The 20,439-nt window shown below is 42.9% G+C and overlaps 1 protein-coding gene and 1 pseudogene across 1 annotated transcript in view; one reads left to right on the top strand and one right to left on the bottom strand.

The window, feature by feature from the left end:
• Window positions 1-1,631: 1,631 nt before the first annotated feature.
• Window positions 1,632-11,686, bottom strand: LOC102003338 (annotated as a pseudogene).
• Window positions 11,687-11,755: 69 nt separating this feature from the next.
• Pank2 (pantothenate kinase 2) overlaps window positions 11,756-20,439 on the top strand; it is a 29,543-nt gene continuing 20,859 nt past the window's right edge. Inside the window, exon 1 of the mRNA XM_013512190.1 lies at window positions 11,756-12,153. Within this exon, the coding sequence (XP_013367644.1) occupies window positions 11,892-12,153 (262 nt within the window). The 5' untranslated portion in view covers window positions 11,756-11,891. The remainder of the gene's footprint in view (window positions 12,154-20,439) is intronic.

The following is a 20,439-nucleotide window of genomic DNA, read 5'->3' on the forward strand; positions in this document are numbered from 1 at the left end:
TCAACCAGTTTTTTATTTTACAACAGGAACAGAGGCTAAATTGCCTAGACTGACTTTGAATTTGTGATACTCCTGTCAGCTTCCCAAGTAGCACAGATTTTAGATATCACCACCATACCCAACAAACTAGCCTGGGATTTTTTTTTTTTTTTTGATGGGCATCATTATTTCATGCCTTTTGCTGTCTTTTTCTGATGTTTTATGGCCCTGACCTAATCTTATCCTTGTTTGGGGGCTGGAGGCTCTTTCTGAGGTCCTGTTCATAGCAGGAGGGCACAAGACCAGTAGCCTCCTATGTGGCCTCCCTCATGGTATTGTTACCAAGTTTAGTAGGTCTTTGTTGAACTGACTTTATTTATTTATTTATTTTTGGATTTTTTTTTTTCCAGTACCGGGAATTGAACTCATGACCTTGCGCTTGCCAGGCAGGAGCTGTGCCGCTAAGCTAAATCTCCAGCCCTTGAATTGACTTTAGCTCATATAACAATGCAAAAAATTTGAGTCACTGCTTCAGTTGGATGAGGACCCTTTGTTCTGGATTTTTTCACCATGTGCAGGATGAATCACCAAATTACTGATGAAAAGGAAAACATCAAAAACAGAGCTAGTCCTACACAGTGGTACTCAAGACTTGTGGCCAGTGGAGCCCCACCAGCTGACATCATCATGAATTGATTAATCAACACTTTCTCATAGTTATCTAAAAGTGTACCTAACACAGTCTGTAAGTAGATTGTATTAGTTAGCTTTTTATCACTCTAACAAAATATCTGAGGCTCCTAACTTATACAGTAAAGGGAAAAGTTGTTTTTTTTTTTAAAGGCAAGGGACTTAAGAAATTTATTTTTTTTCCTCTTCTGAAAAACTATTCCGTTTAATAGTGCACTTTGCTAGTCCTGGTGGTGTACACCTGTAATCCTAGCACTCAGGAGGCTGAGGCAGGAGGATTGTTGCAAGTTCCAGACCAGCCTGGGCTACAAAGTGAGCTCAAGGCCAGCCTGAACTGCATAAAGAGACTCTGTCTCAAAAAAGACAACAAAACAAAACAAAACAAAAACCAAACAGTGCACTTCATTTATGCTGCAGGATGAGCAGGTTGGGAAAAGAATGGAAGGTTACTCCTCAGGTTGGAAAAATTCAAGGATAGGCATTCTAGCCCTGCAAGGAGCCCTGTCACCAGGTTCAGGCCACAGCCTTCCTTCTCTGGGCTCTGCTATTTGGACTAATCCTTGCCTGTTGAAGTCAGAAGTGGGGTTAGGAGAGGTCCAGCTGCTGGAGCCAGATGTCAGAGGTAACAGAGGGCAGGAGAGGCTGACTGAATAAGCTCCTTGAAAACATCCTTAGTATCTAAAAGTTGGAGTAAATCACTTGTCATCACAGGAGTGGGAAGAGGAAGAGGAAAAGGGCAGGAACAAGAGGCTAGTGCTAAATGCTTCTGATCTGCACCCTCAAGTTATTCACTGCTCAGTTGGATTTCCCAGCCAGTACAGGCAGCACAGGAGGGACCGCCTACGGTACTGCCAGACTGCTCTTGGAAACATGGTGCATTGCTCCAAAAGCCCTACAGTATACAGTCATCACAGAAATCATTTTTGGGATCACTTCCCCCTCTTCAATAAATAACAAGTCCCTCAACACCAAGTTTCCTTCATTAAATAATGAAATCATAAAACACAACAGCATATTCCTTGTCAAATCTTAAAGCTGGATTGGGGACAGTGGTTCAAAATACACCCTCTATTCCCCTTCTTAGCAAACAGGACCCAGAACATTCTTTCCACTGCCTTTTGTGCTCACTACATTGACTCCAACTAGTGGACTCTTTGGAACTTTATTCCTACTAATCTTCCATCCCCATGTTGGAAAGAAAGGCTCTTCTGGTGTGAGAAAAATGGTTTGGTGCAAACTCCCTTCCAAAAAAGGGTGACTGGTCCTCAATCTTCCTTCTGTTCCCAGCACTTAATCTGTGACTTGCCTCTCAAGTTTTGAAGGCTGTTTTCTGAGAAATCCACTAGGTTTCTGATCACTGTGCCATGATGATACACCCAATCTGCCCCATTCTCTAAAGGGAAATGTTTAATGTGGAAGAGATGCAGCCTACGTTGTTCATAGTTATAAAATAAGACAAAGGCTCTTTAGACTCAGGAAGTGAGGAAAAGGGTTATGTGCCTCTTTCATGTAGACTCTCTGACATTTAATTCAGCAGTAACTCTGAGAGAATTCTTGTTCATACCCATTACACGCAAAGTCTTCACTCCAGTGTGAATCCTCTGATGGCAAACAAGAGCCGAGCTATACCTGAAGGCTTTTCCACACTCACTACATTCATAGCGATTCTCCCCTGGGTGGATTGTTTGATGCTGAATAAAGCCTGAACTACAGGTAAACTTTCCTCCACATTCCATACATTCGTAGGCTTCTCTCCAGTGTGGATTCCTGATGCTGATAGAGATGTGAGCTCTGGCTGAAGGCCTTCTCACAATCATTACATTCATAGGGCTTTTCTCCAATGTGGATTCTCTGATGATGAAAAAGGGTAGAACTCTTACTGAAGGCCTTTCCACACTCATTACAAGTGTAGAGTTTCTCACCAGTGTGGATTCTTTGGTGGTGAGTAAGGGTGGAACTCCAGTTAAAGGTTTTCCCACACTCATTACATTCATAAGGTTTCTCCCTGGTGTGGATCCTCCAATGTAGGATGAGAGCAGAGCTACAATTGAAGGTCTTCCCACAATCATTACATTCATAAGGTTTCTTCCCAGTGTGGATCCTCTGATGCTTTATAAGATGTGAGCCCTGGCTGAAGGCCTTCCCACATTCACTCCATTCATAGGGCTTTTCCCCGTGTGGGTTCTCGGATGTTGAATAAGGTCTGAAGTTCAATTAAAGCTCTTGCTACATTCATCACATTTATGGGGTCTGTTTCCCATAGGAAGTCTCTGATGGGAAATAAGGTTGGAACTCGCAGTGAAAGTGTTCCCAAACTCATTATATTTCTCATTTCTCTCTCCCATGAGGGAGAGCTTTCCCTCAACTGATGCTTGACCAAAATCTTGTATTTTCCTATTCAATCTTTTCCCAGAGAAGTTCTCTAATTGCCTTTTTAGATTGACTTTTTGTTCATAGGCTTCTTCAAATTTAAGACCCTGAGAAATATCCTTTTGGAATCTTCCCAGTAGCATCCATGTAATCCTGTATCTTCTGAAATTTCTTGATCACTTTTCAGTCCTGGATCACTACCCAGAGAGAACACATTCCCATAGTGCTCCAGTGTCACATCCCCCTGTACAGGTGCCTCTGAGCAGGTTCCAATCACTTCCACTCCTGGATGAAGCAGACAGCTACATCCTCAAACGTCATCACCTCCTGGGACTTGCCCTTTAGGAGAGAAGCTGCCAACATTGCGTGTTCTAGACTGTCCTTGTTGGAGAACGGAAGAACTTTTGAAGAAGGAAGAGCACTCTCAAACAGGGGCTGAGGTTCCTGAGATTCAAGATCAGCCTGAGTTTCCATAGGTAGGGCAGGACGTTCTGATCGCTGATCTGTCTGCAGATTCAGTGGGAAGCAGGTTTTGAAAGAATGAGGACGCACCTGGGGGCAAAGACGGAGATTTGGGGGAAACCAGACACACACCAGGCCCTGTAGGACCCTGTCACAGACCTACACACCAAGAAATTTATTTTAAGAAATGTAATGTATTTTAACTTAAACCCATGAAACCAGACAGGAATGAATTTGGTCCAGGGAGGACAGAAGCAGGTGGGACCGGGAGAGCTGGCAAAGCGCTCCTCTTCTCTGTTGTGCTCTCTAGCTGCTCACACTTGGGTCTCCCTATAGACTAGCCTCTTCTGCTTCTTTGCAAGAGGGATTTGGCCTTGCACTTTGAGAGATTATCCCTATTGCAAGGTGCTAGGGTTATGAAGTATAAACATAGTTATGGAAGCCTGATCTATGATCTGTTGAGGGGAGGAATTTTTGGAGAAGTGAGAATAGTTGAGAGTTGGGCAGGTATCAAAGATTGTACATTATTGCAGGGGTGGGGGTGGCGCACACCTGTAATCCCAGCACTTGGGGGCTGAGGCAGGAGGATCACTGCAAATTGGATGCCAGCCTGGGCTACAAACTGAGTTCAAGGCCAGCTTGCACTACATAGTGAGACCTTGTCTCAAAAAACAAACAAACAAACAATTTCTGCTATGAAGATGTTGGTATTTTAAGGGATTCTAAAAAACTATTGTTGCTGGGGCTATAGCTCAGTGGTACAGTGCTTGCCTGGTAAATGCAAGGTCCCAAGTTTGATTTCTGGCACACACACACACACACACACAAAACACAATAAGTGATCAAGAAATGTCATTGTAATGACTGGTTACTACATTGTGTGTGTGTGTGTGTGTGTGTGTGTGTGTGTGTGTGTTGTGCACGTGTGTATTTACTCTGGAAATACACATTGGAAAGGTCCAATGAGGTGTGAAGATGCAAACTCTTATTCCAATAGTTCTCATAATCTAGTTAGTACTATAATAAGATACACTAAGATTTTTAAGACTTTTAAGAAGTATGTGATAAATGCCACTAACTGACATATTATAAAAGATAAGAAGGTTCAGAGGTAGTGGTGGTAATCAATGTCTTTAAGGAAGAGGTATCATTTTGCTATGATGTGGATATTTGAATTTTTTTTGAGACAGGACCTCACTATGTAGTCCAGGCTGAGGCTGGCTTTGCACTTGCTATGTAGCCCAGGCTGCTCTGGAACTTGAGATCCTCCTGCCTCAGCCTCCCAAGTGCTGGGACTACAAGCATGTATGCACCACTACACAAGGTTCAGTTGGGTTTTAATAAGCGGAAGTGTGCTGGGAAGCAATTTCATGCAAAGATGGATGATCCAAAGGTTATAGCTGGATAAGGGTAAAGCCTATGTGCAGAGGTGAGAGATTTGCTTTGTTAGAACATGGCAGGCAAGCATATAGGAAGTAATGAAAAAAAGTGTGGAGATGCTAAATGGTGGAGTTCCTTAGATGCAAACCTTTTTGAACTCTGAAGGCAAAGAACTAATAAAACCTTTTCAACAGAGGTGGGATTATAAACAGAAAAATCTTTAGTAAAATGAGCTTGGGAGCTTGGGGAGGAGGGGGACTGAGAAAAGCAATGAAAATAAAATACTGATCAGAGCTTTTGCTCTTTGATAGCCTACTGGATACACATAAGTACTGAACACTTTAATGTGACTAGTGCTGCATGTGGAAATATTTTGGATATAATGGATTAAATAAAAAATATTAAAATTAACTTGTTTTTTAAGTGTGGCTACAGAAATTTTTAAATTACACATGTGGTTTGCATTGTACTTCTCTTGAATAGTATAGTACTGGATTCAAGTAAATAAGAGAGCCAGGTATGGTGGTGTACACCTGTAATCCCAGCACTTGGGAGGCTGAGGTAGGAGGATCTCAAGTTCCAGATTGTCATGAGTTCAAATGCAGCCAGGGCTACACAGTGAGTTCAAGGCCAGCCTGAACTACACAGCAAGACCCTGTCTCAATAGACAAAAATAAAAAAGTTAAGTAAATAAGAGGAAAAAAATGAAGGTACAAAAACAAAAAGGGCACCACTATTAAGTAAGGAAGCTGGGCATGGTGGCACACACTTGTAATCCCAGCACTCGTGAGGCTGAGGCAGAAGGATCACTGCAAGTTTGAGACCAGCCTGGGCTACAAAGTGAGTTCAAGGCCAACCTGAACTGCATAGTGAGACCCTGTATATTAAAAAAAAAAAAAAAAAAAGTAAGGAAAGTGGAGCTGTATAAGGGAAATGAAGACAAACTTGTTTTCATTAATGTTGATTTTTTTCATGCTTTTTCTTTTTGTAGTGCTGGTGATTTTTTCAAGTGTGCTAGGCAAGTACTTTACTACTGTGCTCGTCCCCTAGCTTAACTTCTTGTTTTTAGAAGATAGATGTTTCTACAAAAAGATTTATTTGGGCCAGGTGTAGTGGCGCATGCCTGTAATCCCAGCACTTGGGAGGCTGAGGCAGGAGGACTGTTGAGAGTTTGAGACCAGCCGAGGCTACAAAGCGAGCTCAAAGACGGCCTGAACTGCACAGTGAGACCCTGTCTCAAAAATATTTAAAAAAAAAAAAGATTTATTTGGAAGTGAAAATAATACCAACCATCAAACTTCCAAAATGGAACAGGTTTTTATTGTCTTTAGTTTAACAGGCAAGTGCTTCTTAATTTTTAAAAAATTTTTTTGGTTTTTTTTTAGACAGGGTCTTACTATGTAGTTCAGGCTGGCCTTGAACTTTTATCTCAAAAAACAACCAAAAGCAAAACACACACACACACACACACACACACACACACACACAAGAAGGTGCACTTAACCTGTATTTATTTCTCAAACTTATTTTATTGTTTTGTTTTTTTGAGACAGGATCTTGCTATGTAGTTCAGGCTGGCCTTGCACTCATGGTGATTCCCCTGCCCCAGCCTCCCAAGTGCTGGGACTACAGGTATGCACCCCTATGCCTAGCTCTCAAACTTGTTTTAGCACAGACTGCTTCTCTGAGTAACAACTAGCAAAGCATGGCCCTCGTGGTTATTTAGAAGTTAACAGTATCCTAATCAGGGATAGTTTAGTCAAATATGAGATAGGTCTTGTGTGTGAGAACTAAGGCAAATCTTTCAACCCTTTCAATACTTGGGGAGGGACAGGATCTTCCATATCTAAGGAATTCTAAATGGTTCCAAGATGCTATGGTTTGGATATTAAACTCCCCTAAAAGCTCACGTGTTGAAGGCTCAGTCTTCACCTAGTGACTGCACTAGGTGGAAACTTTAGGAGGGCCTGGTAGGTCATGCCCTCTCTTTCTCTTTGCTTCCTGGTTGCACAAGTCTTGAGCAGCTTCACCCCACCACTAATGCCCTGCCATGTTCTGCCTCACCATAGGTCTAAAAGCACAGAGCCAACCAATCACAGGCTGAAACTTCTCAATCTGTGAACAATAATAAATTTCTCCTCTTTAAAAGTTGACTATGGGCTGGGGAGATAGCTCAGCAGCACAGCGCCTACCTGGCAAGCATAAGGTTGTGAGTTCGGATTCCTGATACCAAAAAAGAAAAAAAAAAGTTGATTGTGATTGTTAACTGACTGTATCAACTTTAGTGAGAAACGCCCCGCTACACTGGGTCAGACAGTTCTGGGTGTGGTGAAGGGATGAACTGAGCACAGAAGACCCACCCTGAGTGTACGTGGCACCAACCAAGAGGCTTGTTGCCAGAGTGGAATAAAAGGGAAACGAACAAGGAAGGCTAGCTTCTGTCTCTTCAGGGGTGCACCGATCTTCACCTTCACCTTCACCTTGGACATTGTCTCCTGGCCTCCAGCACTTGCCCAGGGCACCAGAGTGAGCTCCAGGCCTTCGACTGGGTCCTTCTGATCTCCAGCGCACAGATGGCCCCTGGCCCTCTTGCACACTTGCCTTTGTGGGCAGGCACTGTCAGCCAGTCTTGTAGATTCATGTATGTTTGTATATCTTGAATTAAATTGCTCTCTCTGGCAAGCACTGACTAACACATTGATTATCTAGGTATTTTATGACAGCAACAGAAAGCTGACACACAAACTCTTTTTTTTTTTGGTACTAGGAATTGAACTCAGGACCTTGTGCTTGCCAGGCAGGTGCTGTGCCACTGAGCTGTATCTCTGGTCCAAACTCGTTGTATTTCATCTTGAATTTTCTTTATTTTCCTGAGACTAGTTGAGACTTATTTGGAAAAGCAGTCAGTGCTTTCACCTTGCTGTGAGTTGTGATGAGGCCAGCAGAATGCTACATAAGCCACTCTGTGTGTGTGTATGCACAAGTAACACACGTATACACATCTCTACCCCTATTCAGTAGGGGATTCTTGGCCAAGGGCCAGGCCTGGGACAAATGTCTACGGGTTTCTGTTTGTTTGTTTTGGTACTGGAAATTGAACTTAGAACTTTGCACTTGCCAAGCAAGGTGCTGTGCTGCTGAGCTATATCCTTGGCAGTCTAGAGGTTTAAGAATGTCATGTTCTATTGTTCTTATGCTGTTTTGTAAATGGATGTTGGTTTGTTAATATGTTTTCCTTCTTTTATTCTTAAAAAAAAAAAAAAAAGAATGTCATGTTCTTCATACCTTCATCCTTTGAGAGAGACAGAAAATATGTAAGTGTTCTCCCAAGTTCTTCACACCATTACACTCTGGAAAAAAGGCCACTGGCTTGAAGAGGTCTACCGCACACTCCCATGACCTCGGCATTGACGCAGCCCAGGGAATGGAGAAAGAACATAGCCTATAAATCTCTGTGGCCTGGAAACTAGTGATGACATTTTAATTTTTATGCCCCACTGGTGCTCTACTTTAGCTGCAAGAAAAGTCAGTGGAAACTGAGGTCTTCCCCTGCATCTTAAGGAGTAGAAAAAGAGACGAAGAATCACTGAGGGACAAGCATACCGGGGCTCCAAGATGCCTCCAAGGGTCCCTTCCCTCCTGACTTGCACGTTCTTATGCGTAATGACTTCACAGAACAGGTCACAGAAGACACTGCAATACATGCCTTGCTTTCACATGTCTCATTACCTAATGCAGAAGCCAGCTAGCATGGTATGAGGACCCTCAAACAACCTGGAGGCCCAACTTGTGACCTGCAACTTCGCGCCAACTTGTCACCCATATCAGTTGGGTGTTCCGCCAGCCCATTGCATGTGGGCTTCTCCCCAAGGAGACTGAGAAGAGAGACAAAGAATTTAATAATTTCTTCTCTCTCTCTCAAAAATAAATACCTATCTTAATAACCACAGAGAAAGGAAATTTTTTTTGAGACAAAGTCTTACTTTGCAGTGCACGCTGGCCTGGAATTCACTTTGTAGCCCAGGATGGCTTTGAACTCACATTGATCCTCCTGCTTCAGCCTCCGGAATGGTGGGATTACAGGTGCATATACTTCCAGGTCTGGCTCATTTCATTTTTTGAAAATAAAATATAAGCTTAATTTTGGGCTGGTTTACATTACTTTTTTCTAAGGCAAATCTTCAATTTCTCTTTTTAAAAACAAATGTTTTATTTGAATATAATACACATGTAGAAAAGTGCTCAAATTATAAGTGAACATCTTGACGAAACATTAGAAAGCACACTCACGTAACCATCACCCAGATTAAAGTAACATCAGCCTCCTAGAATCCTTTAATCACTCTTCTAACCCTCTTTCCCAAAAATAACCATCACCCTCACCTGTCACATTTTCTAGTAATGCTAGACTTAATTTATTATGGTAATGGGGAGTGGAGCCAAATTTCAAGCATACTAGCTATGCACTGTATCACTGAGCTGCATCCCCAGCCCCTGAACTTAATCTAAACAGAATCATATAGTATGCATTCTGCTGTGTCTGGTTCCTTTCACTCAATTTATATTTCTCAGTTGGGATTGTAAACATCCTGCCTACTTGCCATTAGTAAAGGAGTCACCTATTATTTTAAGTAAACTTTAATGATGGCCACAGACTGTCAGTAAAGGTGTCACACACTACAGAGGGTAAAATTCATATATGAGAAAAACCTTTCAATAACTTACTGGAATCTTACTAAGTCTGTGCTTTCTTTAGATTATAAGGTACAGAGTAGCTGAACTTTTCAGCAGTCCAGTCCTCCCCGTCCCCATCTAATTCAGGGGTTGCTGTATGCTAGGCAAGCACTCTATCATTAAGATACATCCCCTCTCACTGTCATTTTGGGTTTTTTTTGAGACAGGGTCTTGCTTTACAGTGCACGCTGGCCTTAACTCACTATTGTGCGAGTCAGCACTAAAAATATGTATATAAAGCACCTTGCCTGTAAGCTGTAGATGTGGCCTGTCCTGAAGGGTCAACTAAGGACTCTGAAGATGGAGCATGGCAGGACTTGGAGGGAGGCCACAGCCTTAAAAATGCAGCACCGTGGGTGCATTTTCTGTGCTGTTCCCAATGCTATCAAATAAAACAAGTGCTTTTCATAAACTATCTTTAGGACTCCTCAAGGAAAGCCTTTGTTCTCATTAAGCATATAAGACAAAACACTTCTAAAATAAACAGGGTGGTTATCAGCCCTCTCCTTGTATCACAAGTCTTCTTTCATCGGAGATCAGCCCCAATATTGATTGGGGAACTACAACTATGTAGCCCAGGCTGGCCTCAAACTTGCTATAATCCTCCTGCCTCAGCCTCCCAAATTCTGGGATTACAGGTGGTGTGCCACCATGCCTATCTTTTTAAAAAGATGCATGTTTTTTGGATAAATTGTTTTTATCATCCAAATCTTGCTTTGGGGATTGAGATGAAAGGTGCTTTGGAAAACTGTAAAAATACTACTCAAATTCCTGGCACTGTTGGCTTGCACCTTGGCAGCTGTAAGATGATGAAGGCTCCCTAGGATGAGCTATTAGAGCTCACGGACTTAAACCCAAGTAACTTCAAGTCAAGGAGGATCACATTTTGGGGGGCCAGAGGCCAACAGGTAAGCAATGTTGGGGAATTAGAAGAGTAGCTATAGGTGTTCTCCTAGGATCCATATGTTCTTGCTGGGCCTGTAATTTCAAGGTAGGAAATAGGGTTTTCAGTTATTCCTACAGTGCGGGGCGCTAGTTTCCAGTGAGTTTGAGAATTCTATTCAAACAAGCACAACAGAAGCTCAACCTTCTAGTTCAGCCTGGTACTATACCAGTCATGATGGCAGAGGTGAAGAAAGGGCTATTGCTTAAGGGACATGATAGTCTCCTAGGACAGTACTATGAAATAATTAGTAAGCTGGATAAACTCCCAGGCGACCACAACTCGAAGGGCTGAGGGAGTGCTTTAGGAGTACAGAGCTGTGTGCTATCACTGCCAGCTCGGGCAGCCTTTGGTAGAAGGGATGCTTGGCGGCATCTTTTTGGAGATGTCAGGGTCTCAGGGCTGTGGGCGACCATTTTCTCTCCCCAAGAGACAGATGATTAAACAAAACACCAACCAACCAAAAAACCCAGTGCAGGCTCTAACTCCTACCTCTCCTTAATACACAACACAGAAAGAGGGTCTGGGTCTTCTTCAAAATGCCATTCCAACTGCCCGGCTCCCACACCCACTCCTTCACCACAGGCGAAGGATTTATAAACCCACCTCCTTCCTCCAGTTGCCATGGAGACCAACCCCGGGCCTTTCATTCCTTCCGGTACCGGGAACAAGTCTCCAGCGCAGGCGAAATGGAGGGGGCTCAGCCCAGCACGTTGGGGGAGGGGGTGTCAGTACAATATAGGGACGACGAAACCTGTTCCAGGGAAAAGTCAGCGGGTTCAAGCTTTCCCGTCTGCCTACGACGGGCGACCACCCGCCACCAGGACTCTGCTGGTTTGGAGGAGGGCGCGAGCCCGGAGAGGACGGCACAAAGGAGTGGGGCGCGACGCACAGCCGTACGGGGAGCTTTCGGGGACCCGGGGAGCTAACCCCCCCACGCGTGGGGGTGGGTAGGGAGGAAGGAGGGGAGGCGGACCCCTCCACCCACACTTCCATTGGGTGGCGCCGCCATCACTCTCCCCAGGGCGACACCGCCTTCTCCTCAGCGGAGCCCGGAGCCTGCCCTTCTCCACCACCCTCCGCCCCGCCCCGTCCCGAGGGGGACCTCTTATTGGGCATAGCTGGGTTCAATCTACCTCAAGTTAGGAACCCGATTGGACGAGAGGCCTTCGGTCCGCCCTCAGGCTACTCGGATTGGCTTGTTGCGCCTTGGCGCAACGGAAGAGGCGGCCGGCCGAGGGAGCGCCTCTGCTCCGGCTGAACTGCCGCGGAGGAGGAGGAGAGGAGTTCAGCGCTGGGGGGTCGGCTAGGGCGGCAGCAGTGGCTGCTGTGCATGGGAACGGGCCGGTTCGGCGCGCCCATGGAGCGCCACGGCAGAACCGCCGCCACATCAGCCCCATCAGCCGGGGAGCCGGAGCTCGGAGGCGCCGAAGAAGGGCGGCGGCGGGAGCCACTGCGGCGCCGAGCGAGCAGCGCGTCGGCGCCCCCGGTTGGGGCCTCAGCGGAAGGCGCGAGGCGGGACCGGCCCGGCTCCTACAGCGGTCCTGCCTCCGTCTCCCGCCAGCGCGTCGAAAACCTCCGCAAAAAGCGGCCGCGTAAGTCTCCCGCCGGGCGCCCAGCGGCTCGCCCTGCCCCCTTCCGGCCGCGCCGCCTTTTTTCCCGCGCGCGGACGGGACCCGGCTCGGCGTCGCGCCGGGGTGCGAGGCCTCACGCCCGGCTGGAAGGAGTTCAGCCCCCGCCCGGCCCTCGCGGCCATCGGTCTGCGCTTCTCTCTGTTTGCGGGGCCCGGACCCTTCCTCCCTCGCCTTAGCTCCTTGGGCTTTCTTTCCCCGAAGAGTCACATGATTTTATCCTCGAGAAGGCTTCTTTTGATTCATTTCTATCCCCTTCTATCCCCTCCCCCCGAACCCTTTGAATCGCCACTGTCTGCGCTCCGTGGGTTCCCAGAGAGCCGCTTTCCAAGATGTTAAATCCTTTTCATCTGGCGATTTCCGGCTTACTGGAAAATGGTTAGCCGTCCTCTGAGTTGCTCGAGGCCTGAAACTGGGCTCCATGAACCGTGCTCCTCTAATCTTCGGCTGCTTTCTTCCCATGAGAATTCAGGTCATCTCACACCCAGATGTCTTCCGATTTCCCTCCATCTATTTGCAGGTAGTCACGATTCAGGGTTGTAATATTCTGGACACTAAGGCTTTTTCTTTTGAGAGAAAACGACATCTTCCTGAATTTTACCTTGGGAGTTGCACTCGCCCTTCCCACAGAATCAATTTCCCATTTTATTACCAGATTGTATTTTCTGCATTGTGTATTTTCTGCCTTTTATAGGTCTTCGGTTCAGGCCTACCGTCTCGCAGCCACTGCTACTGTGGAAAGTATCAGTTGTCCTGATATTGAAATACGAGCTTTATCGTGTAGCAGCGTTTTGCATATCGGCGGACTTTGTGGTGGTTGCCAAATTCCTGTTTGAGGAAATCGACTTGCTTAAGTGCAGATCTTGAGAGTGAGGGAAAGTGGCAGGATGTGTGTGAGGTCTGTGTTGGATAGGCCTTACCCTAGCACAGCCACTCACTTGATTTTCATTGTCATCCGAGATTTGGATGATTATATGTAACACTCGTTTTTTGCTGTGGAAAGTTTGGAAGTTTTTAGTGCTTTTGTCTTTGCCCTTGCAAGAAATTTATAAAACAGATTCTCAACCTATTCCATTTCTGGAGTTGTCTGGTATTTGTATTGTTTGAGGAGCACCTGATTTTTAAGCAGTGCAAAACATTAGTTCCTTCATGGTTTTGTACTACATCATTGGAGACGAGTGTAAGTTCCAGAGATTGAGGAAGTAAGAATCACAACCACATAGCTGTTCATGAGGATTCAGAATGTTGTATTTTGAGAGTTTGCATAGGACCCACCGCTCTTGTAGGAGCTATAGTAACTCATCAGCTCTCAGAGCTCTGAGGTGGGTGAGAGTGCTCCATTTTACAGAGGAGAACACTGGGGCCCACTGTCTAGTCAGATGGTTAACGTAGTGAAATAAAAGCGTAACCTCAGAAATTTTACCTTCCTTCCACTCTTAACTACTGTGCTTTACTGAATTGGTTTTTCTGTTTCTTCATTGCTCTAAGACCAAACATGAGCAATATCTTTGTGTTCTAGGCTATCATCATACTTGAGATGGAAATTGTTAGCTACTGTGCAGCTATTGAGCATGAAATTGGAATGGAGAGTTAAAAGAGTGTAGATTCCCCAGGCTCATTTTATCTTTTTTTTTTTTTTTTTGTGGGCGTGGAGAATCGAACTCAGGACCTTGTCCTTGCTAGGCAGATGCTGTACCACTGAGCTATATCCCTGGCCCTTAAAACTTCTTTTAAGAAATTCACTAGACGTATTCATGTTGTAGGTTTTTTTTTTTTTGGAGACAGAGTCTTGCTATGCAGTTCAGGCTGGCCTTGAGCTCACTTTGTAGCCCAGGCTGGTCTCGAACTTGCAAGGATCCTTCTGCCTCAGCCTCCCCAGTGCTGGGATTACAGGCGTGCGCCATCATACTTGTCTATATTTATGTTTTCTTTGGTTTTTTTTTTTTTTTTTTGGTACCTGGAATCAAACTCATGACCTCATGCTTAAGAGGCAGGCACTGTACCACTGAGCTATATCCCTGGGCCTGTATTTATGTTTGATTTGGTGTCAGAATTATGTTTTCTTCATTTCTTTCTCTGAGTGATAAATTATGAGAAGCCATCTTTCAGGTAATGAGACCTGTAGAAGAAATGAACAAGGTATTGCTTATTCTTTACATTTGCTCTTCCTCTGCTATCCATGGGGCACTTCTAGTGGGAAGGCAGTTTGTTGCTGATGAACTTGCCAAGGGTATACTTTGCCTTAACTCTGAAAGAATCCATTGATGACTAAATCTGTCTTTATTGGGAGCTTTGGGTATTGAAGGGTACCACCTTTTGTTTGAGATTACAAATCTTTGTTCAGATGTCATTACATTACTTATCTAAGAGACTAGACTAATTGTCTAGAGACTAGATGTCATTTGAAACTTGATGATACTTAGTTTTTCTTAAAGAGTTCTTGTACCTCTTGTTGTAGTTATGTTCTGTCATACATATCCCTGGAAGAGTGTGGTTCCCGAATTGGTTGCTATCCCAGACTAATTGCATCAGAATAATTAGGGATGAGGCTAGGCATGTGTGTGTCTAAGAAAATTTTCGTAAGTTTTGGATAAGGTGAGGGGTATGTCTCATAGGACAGAGAAGTACTAAATAAAAGATAGGTTAAAAATGTTGGGAACATGGGCTGGGGATGTAGCTAGTGGGAGAGCACTTTACTGGAAGGCTGGAGGTCCTGTGTTCTCTCTACCTCTTTCTCTGAGTAGTTAGTACGGGATTGCTTTGAGCTCGTGATTCTCTTTACCTGTGGCTCCTAAGTTCTGGGATTGAAGATGTGTGTTATGATCAGGCTAGATTGAATGGGTTTGTTTGTTTGTTGTTTTGGTCTTTTTTGAGACAGTCTTGCTATGCAGTTCAGGCTGGCCTTGAGCTCACTTTGAAGCCCAGGCTGGTCTCACACTTGTAACAGTTCTCCTGCCTCAGCCTCTGAATGCTGGGATTACAGGCGTGTACCACCACGTGTTTTTTTTTGTCTTTTGTTTTTGCAGTTCTGGGAATTGAACCCAGGAGTTTGGGCATACTGGCTGTAGTACTAATCCACATCCTACTCTTACATAGCTCATTTATTTATTAGACACTGCCAAATATTTTATAAACATCTCACTTAAATCTCAGTATTACTCTGTGAAATAATTTTCTTTTTTAATCCTTTAATTTCCAGATGAAGAAACAGGCACAGTGAAATTGTTGCAGCGTCCAAAGCCGTACAGTCCTTGAACTTGCAGCAGTCCTACTGGCTCAGCCTCTTGAGTGCTAGGGTTGCAGGCACGCATCATGATGCCAGGTTGTTTTTTTGGTGAGGCCTGGGATCTGAACCCAGGACTGAGTGACAAGTGCCTGTGCAAGTACCTGCACTATACTGCTGAGCATTTTACCAACCTGGAGCTTGGTTTTGATTCTGACTTAAGATGCAGTATTCTTGGTCCTCATTTTGGGGTTGCAAGAAGCAAATGTAATCCAGAGCTATGGTTCTCACTTTTTACATATTACTGAGGCAAGAATCACATTCAGTAAAATGCACAAGAGAATATACATTTTTATCAAGGGTCCCAGATGTGCAGCAGATGTGCAAGAGGTGTGGGAACTGGGATCATAGTGCTCCAGGGCAGTGTGGGGAAAGAGCTGGTTCTCTTAAATACCTTGTAGCACATTAGGGGATCATTGGGACTTGCTGATTTTGGACTCATGCCAGTCATGGGATAGCCTTAACCTTCATTAGTCTTGAAGATAAAACTTCTGTTTGTAGCGTGGCAGTACTAACTTAGAAAAGAGATTGGTTTTTTAGGGGCTTTTGGAAAAGCATCCAGCCTGGCAGAATGGAACTGGCATTGGGGCTCAGTATTTCAGCTTGTAGTTGAGGAATTAGAAAGAGTTGCTCACTGGAAGATGAGGAGAAAAGTTGTTTTCCTGTGGCCTTGTAGCCCATTTTTTGAGAAAGTGTGGCAGAGGATATATATGTATAAAATATATGAAAATATAAATGTGTAATTTATATATCTTTATATAAAAATTTTAAAAATTTTTAGACTTTCATCTTTTTTATTTTTCATTTTTGTGGTGCTGGTGTCAAACCCAGAGAGCCCTGTGCATGCTAGCCATGCATTTTTATTTATTTAGTCATTTTGGAGACAGGGTCTCACTATGCAGTTCAGGCTGGTCTTGAGCTGACTTTGTAGCCCAGGCTGGTCTTGAACTGTCAGTGATCCTCCTGCCTCAGCCTCCCAAGTGTTGGGATTACAGGCATGCACCACCATGCCTGGCATACAAAGGCATTCTTATACTGAGTTATACCTCTAGTCCTTGTTTCACCACCTTTAAATGAAACCAAAATAAATATGACCCCTCATCTTGGGTGTATAACAAATGTAAAGCATTAAGCAGGGCCTAAAAATAGTCTAATCATACAGCTATGTAAAATGGCACAGCATATTATTTTAGGGGCTAGGTGTATGAATCATGTACTGTATTTGGATACTGTGGTTTTCCCTCTTTCTCTGCCATGTATTTGTCTGGGGAGATCAAGAAGAGATACACAGTATGCTATTAAAAATATTTTGTGCAACACTTGTTAGAAAAGGAAGAAGATAATTGACCCTAGGTTATTGGAGAAGATCTTATCAGGCAGTTAAAGAAATAGCTGTTTTACAATCATTTGAAAGAGCAGTGATGTTTGTTGGACAAGTTTGTAATAAACAAAGCATTTCTCAGGTTCTTGGTGTATCTTTGTCTTCACAATATCTTTGTCTTCAAGATACACTTGGTATATCTTTGTCTTCAGGCATTGTTCTCTTTAAATTTATCCCAGCAAGACTGATTAAGGTATGAAAACTTCCTTTCTCCAAATTATGGTTTAAAGTTTCCTTTCTAAAAGTGAAAGCTGTCTCATGTATTGAGTATTCTTACCTTAATGTATTTATATTTTATGAATGTAGGATTTATTGAATATGCTGATTTAATGATAGTGTTTCAGAAATAGCCCTTGAGTGTAAAACTATTTTGGGAAAACAATAATTATGAAAGTATCTTTTAAAGTGCTGCGTAGATCACCCTAGGGATTGAGATTGCAGTGTCTTGACCACATGTGGTCTGGTGCAGATGCGTTTCATAATGCATAATGTGGGGAGATTGGGCACTCTTGTATAAACCATATATTACTATTGGGAGAAAGGATTTCACTTGTCGAGACCTACTATGTGATAGGAGCTTTCTGTGAATAGTGTGTGAGATATATTTATAGCCTCTGTACAAATGTGTTTTAAATCAAGAGTAGGTTGCTGATAATATGTTAGAGGTTTTTCTTGGGCTATGTAGTTCAGGCTGACCTTGAACTTGTGGCAGTCCCAACAGTGAGGTGAGGGGTGTGATACAGCAAGAGTTCCTTTTTCCAAGGCTTTTCCTGCCAGAAGCACATGTTATTTTGAATAGGACTTGGAAGGGTTATAAGAATATTGCTATATTAGTATATGGGACAGTGGTTGAGAAGAAGTTAAGACCCTTTGGACAGGCTACATGTTTAGAAATAGCACAATTGTATGTACTAAAATAATCCCTCACCTATTAGGGATTAACATCTGATGGCCCTTCCACACCTCTCAGTGCCTCCAGTTCTTGGATGTGTGAATATGTAGTCCCATCAGTAGTATAGAGAAGAATCCAGAAATTATTAAAGAGACTATAACGAGGATGTGAACTGACACTCTCTTTGCATAGGTGCCGTGTTTCCTTACATAATGTTGATCTTCTTTAGTTATTTGGGGTATATGAATTTTTTATTAAACTGCTCTTTAATTTTACTATTTATTTATTTATACCAAGAACATGTGCCTGTGCTCTTCAGATTTGTAGGGCTGCTTTTTGAAAGATACTTGTTAAAGTGCTTAGGCTGTCTGGGATTGAGTCCTAATGTTACTTCTTGACTGTGACATTGGGTTCCTTGCATCCTCAATTTCTTAATCTGTAGAGTGGGTAGTTATAGTGTTTGCCTTGTCTGGTTACTGTAGACTTTAAATAAGCTCAAGCAATATGATGCCTAGTATGGTCCTTGGCTCTTAATAGAGGATCATTTAAACTAATTGATAACACCTTTTGTTGTGTCCAACCTTTTGGGCTTGCCTGGCCCTCACTGATTGAAGAAGAATTGTTTTAGTCCAGACAAATACATAATATAGTTTATGTAAGTAGCAACACTTAAAAACATTTTTATTATAACATTAAAAAAATTAAGAGAGGCAAGCAACCCACATGGTGCAGGTTGGATGGACACGCCATGCAAAAAGTATTGGCCATTTACCAATATTTCAGTCTTTGTTGCTGAGAAAACTGGAATAAGGCTTAATTTGCTTTAAGCTCTACAGAGTCTTCTGTTGGCCTTAGATACGACCAAACCTTTAGGTCGCAATCTTGTTGATGTGGTATATTTTGTTGGTAGATTGCTGTGTGTGTCATTTTCACTTCACTATCTACAAGGCTGGCAAAGTTGATTGCTCAAGAACAGGTGTTACTAGGGAATAGGACTTAGGTCTCCCTGCTTCCTGGTTCAGGTAGGTCATTGGTGCTTTAAGAACAAAGAAGTGTTGTTTTTCTTTTTTTCTAGGTGCCAGAGACAAGCTAGCCAGGTTGGATAAGGCTAGTAGTCACTAGGAGTAAAGTTTCTGATGTTGAAAAAAGACAACAACGAAGGGACAAGATTTTTCTTGGGACTGAGGTGCAGTGGCTGCTGGGGAGTCAACCTCAGTGTTCTCTTTAGAATTGTAGGGCAGGGGATAGAGCTCAGTGGCACAGTGCCTGCCTGGCAAGCCCAAGGTCCTGAGTTCAATTCCCAGTACCCCACCCCCCGCGCAAAAAAAAGAATAGTATTGGTTTTGGTTTTGTTAAATTAATTTGGTGAGGATTGACATTTTAATACTTAATTTTCCTATATGGAACAGTCTGCGTCTCCCTACCTGTATGTCTTTCCACACATTTAAATGGCAATCATAAGCATTTAGTGTTAGCTTTTTAAAAACTATCTTACAGCTTTTGTTATAACCTTTTATTTTTCATGAGTTTGTTGCGTCTTACTATATATGGAAAGCTATTTGTGTTTATATCAGAACACCTTTAAATTTTTCTTCTCTTGGTTTTGATTTTCTTAAATTTCATTTTATATTTTTGGACTCTTAAAACAGGTAGGCACTAAATTTTTTTTTTTTTTTTTTTTTTTGTACGGGGAATTGAATTCAGAACCTTGTGCTTGCCAGGTAGGCACTTTTGCCACTGAGCTATATCCCCAGCCCCCATGGACTCTTAAAACAGTCATGGTTTTTCTTTCAACGTAATATATAAAGTCCCATTAATTGGAATTTCCAGTGTAAAACCATCCTTGCATTCCTGAAAGTATTCCCTATGGACTATGGTGTATTACTCTTACCATACTGCTGGATTCCATTACTTAATAACTTAGTGGCTTTACATTTTTGTTATAAAATTTTTTTTCTTGGGGGGGGTCTTAGGTCTTACAGTTTTGATATGAGATTATGCTAGTGGAATGACTGAAGCTTTATAGATTTTTCTGTGCCCTAGTTAGTTTCCAGGTGTAGTAGTGTACACTTGTAATCCCAGCACTGAGTCAGCCTGGCCTCAGAGTAACAAAAAGCCCTCTGATACAGTTCAGTGATAGAGTGCCCCTGAGTTCAGTCCCCATACTGGAAAAAAACTTAGTTTTTAGTGCTTTTGATTTTCATGTTTCTATGTCATTTTGAGCTGCTTTTGTACTTTTTCCTAGCTACTTAAAGTTAGTGTACATTTTAAATTTATTGTTACAAAGTTTTATATACATTAGTTTATTTGTAAAATCTCTGCCTGTGTACTCTGTCACTTTTGATACTTTGAGACAGGGTCTAGTAATATTGCCTAGTGTGCCACTGAATTTTTGATTCTCCTGTCTCAGCCTCCCAAGTAGCTAGGATTACAAGCATGTGGCAAATGCATCTGGGTTTAATTTTAAAAGAGATGCGAGGTCTTATTTTTCTTGGATATAGTTGCTTTTAAAAATTTATTTATTATTACTATTTTCTTTTTCTGAGACAGGGTCTTAGTAGCCCAAGTTGGCCTTAAACTGTTAATTCTCTTACCTCAGCCTCCCTAGTACTGTGGGTTTGTACACAGTGGTTTTCTTTTCTTTTCTTTTCTTTCTTTCTTTCTTTCTTTCTTTCTTTCTTTCTTTCTTTCTTT

This window comes from Chinchilla lanigera, unplaced genomic scaffold (assembly GCF_000276665.1).
Source record: "Chinchilla lanigera isolate Chin_1 unplaced genomic scaffold, ChiLan1.0 scaffold00014, whole genome shotgun sequence".
Taxonomy (NCBI): domain Eukaryota; kingdom Metazoa; phylum Chordata; class Mammalia; order Rodentia; family Chinchillidae; genus Chinchilla; species Chinchilla lanigera.